Source organism: Hippocampus comes, unplaced genomic scaffold (assembly GCF_001891065.2).
Source record: "Hippocampus comes isolate QL1 unplaced genomic scaffold, H_comes_QL1_v1.1 scaffold146, whole genome shotgun sequence".
Lineage (NCBI taxonomy): Eukaryota > Metazoa > Chordata > Actinopteri > Syngnathiformes > Syngnathidae > Hippocampus > Hippocampus comes.
The window spans coordinates 164011-170870 of record NW_017806156.1 but is presented as its reverse complement, the minus strand read 5'-3'; the positions used below and the strand labels follow the sequence as shown (position 1 = coordinate 170870).

Sequence of the window (6860 nt, the reverse complement as noted above, 5' to 3'; positions counted from 1 at the left end):
ATTTATTTATCACTATCAGTGTAATTAGCACACATGTCTAAGTTGTATCAGACGAGTTTGCATTGTTTTCCCAGATAGTTGATTTGCCGTGTTTGATGTCAGAAGTGTTTATTTCTGAGGTGGCGACTCTCCTCGGTAATCCTCTCTGCCTTTTACATGCAAACGTCTCAAAACAAGAATCAGCAGCTGAGTCTTGTCTGGCCCACCCTTCTTGAGTGGATGGCACAACTCAAAGGTGTCTCATTATCACACTAATGCAGTACGATCTGAACTCATTCCGGTTCCCTTTGAACTGGGGAGGTGGAGGAACTGAGGACAGTGGAAAAGTTGACCACTTCCAAGATCGTCCTTGAATTCTTTGTACTTTTCTGCAAGCGCCACTTTATGTATTTTGCCTATTGTCAAAGCCACAAGCCCAAAACAACTGCCTGTGATGTTTGACCTTTTTTTTTAAATCCACAGAAAATAGTGTGTGGACCAGTTTCAAAGCAGACCTTGTCAACTTATTTAAGGGGGTGATGCAATATTGCCAAGAAAGGTTTACAAATTTATAACAGACATCTAGTAAGAGACTGCTTTACTCTTTTTACTGTGACCATGATGTATTTTGCATGATTTGATTCTGTCTTTCAATGACACCTTTCCCATTTGCAATCACCTTGAGCACTTATTGTTTTGATCGACATTGTGTCAAACCGAATCTCCAATCAGAGACAGTTTACCTTCTCTCCGCATGAGAGGATTCTGTCAGTGTTTTCTGTTTTGCAGTCTTGCTTATTTACACTATGTCCGAGATGCATTGTATTTGACCGCACCCTAAACATTCTATGAACGGTAATGTATCATTTTGCTGGGCAGCTCATGCAAAATATGTAAACTGTATCAGGATTTGGTTACACTTTATCAGGAGTAGAATATGTTATTTTTTAAACAAAATAATTAACATAGAATATTGTGCTTTTAATTATTCTTGTTTACAGCACGTGTATCATGAAAACCAGATTGTCTGGTTTTATTAATTCATAAATGTAATTAACTAATTCCATGGAATTAATGAAAATGAACGTAATTACAAACTAAAACACAGTGAAAGTCTCTGTGAGGTAGAAGAATGGATGAGGAGTAGTTTTGCTCACGACTGTCACTGTGATGCTGAGGATCCTGTGCCCCTCCCCCCAGAGACGAGGGACGAGAGGGAGTGTCGAGGGAGAACAGGCTGCTTGCAAGGAAGCTGTGGCCACAAGGACAGAGCTGCTGAACCCGACCAACGCAATTTCATGTCATGTAGCATGAACTCTTCTATTTAAAGACATTTGTTCTCAATTGCTGATGTGCTAAACTGGACAAGTGGAAAATACCTCTTGGTAAGTTTATTTATTTAATATTATATGGATTTTTGTCATTTCATAAACTGATCATACATATCACAACTTCAAGGCACGGGAAATATGATTGACAGTTGCATTTTTGAAACTTATTGTTTGTTGTTTAAAAATGTTTACAATATTGAACAAGACAGGCCTGTATGGATTCCCTTACATGTACGGCTGTCTGATCTATGGAACATCACAGGTTTCTTCGAATGGAAAAATAATTGCCTATTTCCCGTTTTCACGTCATACATCCCCTTGGGACCCAGAACCGCATCAGAAATTGAATGAATACAAAAAAAATCATTAATTGAATGAATAATAAAACGGGATTAGCGGCAGCATAGCGGTGGAAAACAAGAACACGCGTGGAATTGTTTTATCACATACGCTCAAGATCGTTGCACAAATGCACGGCTGCGTGAACATGTTTTTTTGTCGCTGATATAGTGTGTACATTCCTAAAATCGCGAGGGTATTTGCTGAATGGAATTTGGTGGTTAATGTCGGTTACAAATCGTCTTGGGTGAGCGCTCATCACAATTTTCCACAAACATCTGAACAAAGCTGATCATTGTGTGACGGACCAGAACTTGAGTTAATATAAACTAGAACGAAACTTTCACAAAAATGTAATTTAGCTCTCTTTATAGCTCTCATGGGGGGGATTTATTCGCTCGTATTACTTTGACGCTCTACAGCTATCATTAATATATTTCTCACATTTCATTTGATAGATTTCATTGCATTCGATTTTTTTCCATAATATGTCATACTACATAGATAGATAGATAGATAGATAGATAGATAGATAGATAGATAGATAGATAGATAGATAGATAGATAGATAGAATGAACATGTTCGGTATGAGTCGAAGTTTCATTTGGTCACGGTCCCACCTGATTTGTCAGTTTGTTTTAGGTCCAACTGTCGGCCACAGGCGAGGAAGAACACCCCACCCCCCACCCCCACCACCACAATAGTTCCATCTCCTATCCTATGAGCTGATTAAATCATGCTCGGTGCTGAGGGGAAGACGGATTTATTTTCCTCCAAAGACTCGGTGGAAGAGAGGCGCAAGTCTCCACTTTCAGGAGGCAAACAGCCCGCCGCTGGCAGCCGATACCCGGAGTACGGGTTCGGCCCGGAACGCTACTACAGTCCGCCCACGGCGCCCAAACCCACCGCAGACTCAAATACGCCTTGCTCCTTCATCCCGTACAGCCCCAGCGGGAGCATCTACGCCCCGTCCAGCACAGCCAGGTACCCGACATCTCTTCACTTGGGTTCCGTGGGATTCTCCCCAAGCGCGGGTCCGCGCGGTCACTTCAGCCCGGCCTACCAGCTTGGGCAGAGCCCCGGCTGCCTATACGCGCAGTACAGCGGCTCAGGCCCCGCTCTCGGCAGCGTCGCCATCCGTGCGAACGGCACGGCCACGAGGGCCCACGTCGACCTGTGCAACCGGCCTCTGTGGCTTAAATTCCACCGAAACCAGACCGAGATGATCATCACCAAGCAGGGCAGGTCAGATGACACCACTGGTCGATTAAAATGTATCTCAAAATATTTCGTTGAACAAACAGTTTATGACATTTGCAGTTCCTATATTTTCGTTTGGTATACACATGCAGCATAATTAAAATGGCAGATTAAAAAACACACGCAATTGCTTTTTCTTGGATTATATATTTAGACATTTGTTTTTGCAGGCGAATGTTCCCGTTTCTGAGTTTTAACATTGCAGGTCTAAGCCTGACTGCCCACTACAATGTGTATGTGGAGGTGGCACTGGCAGATCCAAACCACTGGAGATTTCAAGGTGGCAAGTGGGTCACTTGTGGTAAAGCAGACAATAGCAGCCAAGGTACCACTCGCTGCCATACCAGAAATAGAATACAACCAATTGTGTACTTTTTAAGAAATCTTGGATCTGTTTATTTAATAGGGAACAAAGTGTACATCCACCCAGAATCTCCAAACACAGGAGCCCACTGGATGAGACAAGAAATCTCCTTCAGCAAACTGAAACTCACCAACAACAAAGGCACAAATCAAAGCATATCACGGGTAAATAAACAGTTCATTATTTATGTTGAACAAGTTTTTTACAAATATAGATATGTATATATGAGTGATGAGCCATTTTTTAAAAAAAATTGAATTGCAAGTACAATAATTATAATTATATGTATAATTTCAATCTCATTCTATCAAGCCATAAATCACGATACAGAGCCAATATAGACAGCATTTGGAATATGTTGCAAGAATAATGATAGATTTTTGTTTTGCAACATCCAGGGAAAATACTAAATAGTGTCACACACGTAACTATGCATGCACGCATGGACTGTATGTGTGTGTGTGTGTGTGTGTGTGTGTGTGTGTGTGTGTGTGTGTGTGTGTGTGTGTGTGTGTGTGTGTGTGTGTGTGAGTGTGTGTGTGTGTTTTAATGTGTGTTGCAACCTTCTGTATGAGATAGATAGATAGATAGATAGATAGATAGATAGATAGAAATATATTTATACAGAGATATATATAGATAAATATAGATACACACACACACACACACACACACACTCACACAGATTACAGATTTAAAAAACAACCATTGTGTTGTCCTACAATGTGCATGTCTGCAGATGATCATCTTACAGTCCTTACACAAGTATCAGCCCAGGCTGCACTTCATGGAGGTGACTGAGAACAGTGTGGAGGAGTTCAACACTGATCCAAAGACTCAAAGCTTCATATTTCCGGAGACTCAATTCATCGCAGTCACTGCTTACCAGAACACTGACGTAAGAAAGAAAAAGTAAAATGACGGGGAGGAAAGGCAAAAGCCATTTTTTGTCTGTTGGGTGTGCTATGTTTCAAATATCAATGTAATGAGTGTCAGTCACTGGGCATTATGTATTGTTTCCCACAAGAGGATTCCACAGTACTTTAATTCCTCACATTCTGTCCTATTTTATCTGTAGATTACACAGCTGAAAATTGACCACAACCCTTTTGCCAAAGGATTCAGAGATAATTATGATTCGTGAGTATTGATTTGTATTTTTTGTTGCCAAATATGGTCTAAAAATATAAAATATTTTTTTCACACTAATTCTCCAAGGTCAAGGAAGCCTTGTTGTTGTTGTTGTTGTTGTTTTTTTTTTTAATATTGGAAAAAATATTGAAATTGCAATAATGGCCTATGCAATACGCAGATCACAACGACATATTTCAAAAATTTGGTTTTGGAATTGTAAGCTTTTATCTGAATTTGACCAAACTTAAATGAGCATTGCCACCCATTAGTTGAACATTTTCTAGGGGAGTTACAATTAATTAGCTAAGAACACACTGATCTTCTTTCATATTGTAGCATGAAAAATGGCCCTTCTTTCATTCTGTTACATAAATGTCATTTCTTTTCTTTAGGTACATGTTCACTATCGCAAGAATACTGATATCGCGAGAGTCAACTTCCTTTTCGCATGTCTTTCATAATATATATATATATATATATATATCGGTTTTCGAACGTCTCTGTTCTCGACCAAATCAGTTTTCCACCCAAAATTTCGAGTGTTTATGCCTCAGATGACAACCGAATTTCGGTTCTCGAACAAACTGAGCGCACTTGAATGCGCCACTTGACTCCTCTCGCCTTCCTTACACGAGGAAGTTACGCTTCCTCGTGTAGCGTTCCATTATGAACAGATGTGTTCAATAAAGATTTTTTTTAAAAAAGAGCGTAGTTTCGGTTTTCGAACAAATCGGTTTTCGAACAGCCTTCTTGTGTGTGTGTGTGTGTGTGTGTGTGTTTATTGTAAGCGGAATAGAAAATGGGTGGACGGATGTATTTGTTCAGTTTCATTTTACAACAGACTTTCTTTTGCAGCATATTTATGAGCTTTTTTTTTCAGGATGTACACAACTCCCGACAACGACTGCCTCACCCCTTCCCCGACCAACTCTTCTCGTGCCCACCAAATTGTCCCCAGTGCCCGCTACACCATGCAGCCCGTCTTACAAGACCAGTTTGTCAACAACTTTACACAAAAGCGTTTCTACAACAGTGAGCGAGCTGTGCCTCAAACCAGCAGTCTTCTCTCGCCTCAGACGGAAGACGGAGCCTCTCAGCGATGGTTTGTCACAGCCATGCAACATGGGACAAGTGGCAGCACCAGCCACAAGTTAGACCTGACACCATATGAGGGGGACTACTCCAGCTCCCTGCTACCTTATGGTATCAAATCACTTTCCATGCAATCATCCCATGGTCTCAGCTACTACCCAGACTCTCCTTTCAGCGACATGGCAAATGTGTGGGGCCCTAGAGCAGCGTACCAGAGAAAGATGACTCCAAGTCTGCCTTGGTCACCGAGGCCCAGTCCCACTGCTGGTTTCCCCGAAGACTCTGATAAGGTGAATCCACAGTTCGAGGATGAGGTGACTGGTGGAGGCCTGACGTCTTCATGGGCAGAGACACAGCCATCTTCTCTATCTCTTGTCAAGAATGATTCCTATACGCCAGTCTGCAAGCGAAGGCGTTTGTCCCTTAATGGGCCAAGCACAGAGGACTCACCCGTTGACATTAAATGTGAGGACATAGTCTCTGTTGCCAGTGGCTCCTATTGCAAGGAAGCACCTTCATCCAAAGGGATGGCATCTTTCTATTCCTTTTACACAAGTTATTGAGCATACTGTAGAATGTTTTTGTGACATGCACACAAAATGACACACACATGACACACACCTCATTTGTCTCTGCTATGATCCGTTTTCTGTGTGCAAATGAAATATCATAGATATTATTTATTCATTCGAATTAAAAGTTGGAAGACAGAGTTATGGCACAAAGTGATCTGTACTGTTCCAGCATTATTTGACCCACCCCATGATGTGACTTACAGGTCAGACTTTGGGCTGTAGATTGATTTTAAGTATTAGAAGTTAAATGTATTCAACAATGTTTTGTAAATTTAATTCTCTACACGTTACAGAATTTGCATTTGCGTTGAGGTTTCCTGTTTCGAGATTATTTACTGAATGGCAGTATAAAACTAGTGCACTGTCAAACGTGAAAAAGAGTATGCTGCTTACACATTTCCGATGTTATGATGTTTGGTACTAAAAAGCCTTTGTCCTCTATGGAATAGATGGAAAATTATTTTCCAAACAATCTTGCATGTATTTCATACAAGCATTTGGTTGAAGTGCAAATAAATACATTAACTTGCAACATGTTTTGCTAGCTTCCGTTTATGCATGTTACACATCTCCTTTCTGACTAATCTGGTGCCCTTGAGCACAGCACTCCTTCTGATATCTCTCTTTGAGTCTCTGTCTGCATGTGTGTAATGGAATACAAAACTAATATACAGCATATTCTCCTAAGACTTTTTTTTTAAATTTCTGCTTCTGATTGCAAAAGCCCTCAGAAATGGTTCAAGGAGGTTAATCAATTTACTTTGTTGCTATGGAAAGATAATACA

At 40.7% G+C, this 6860-nt stretch overlaps 1 protein-coding gene across 1 annotated transcript; it reads left to right on the top strand.

The window, feature by feature from the left end:
- Positions 1-1233: 1233 nt before the first annotated feature.
- LOC109531039 (eomesodermin-like) lies at positions 1234-6581 on the top strand. Its single transcript, XM_019895055.1, has 7 exons — positions 1234-1364; positions 2293-2895; positions 3081-3235; positions 3317-3438; positions 4014-4172; positions 4353-4414; positions 5289-6581. Exons 2-7 carry the CDS (start codon positions 2387-2389, stop codon positions 6061-6063), a joined length of 1782 nt encoding a protein of 593 aa, XP_019750614.1. The 5' UTR covers positions 1234-1364; positions 2293-2386; the 3' UTR covers positions 6064-6581.
- The last annotated feature ends 279 nt before the right edge of the window (positions 6582-6860 follow it).

Bases quoted from the DNA above. Each gene is read 5' to 3' on its own strand.
- LOC109531039 (XM_019895055.1), top strand. From the start codon at position 2,387: ATGCTCGGTGCTGAGGGGAAGACGGATTTATTTTCCTCCAAAGACTCG. The intron at 3,439-4,013 runs GTAAATAAACAG...GCATGTCTGCAG, and splicing joins CAAATCAAAGCATATCACGG to ATGATCATCTTACAGTCCTT. The intron at 4,173-4,352 runs GTAAGAAAGAAA...TTTTATCTGTAG, and splicing joins CTGCTTACCAGAACACTGAC to ATTACACAGCTGAAAATTGA.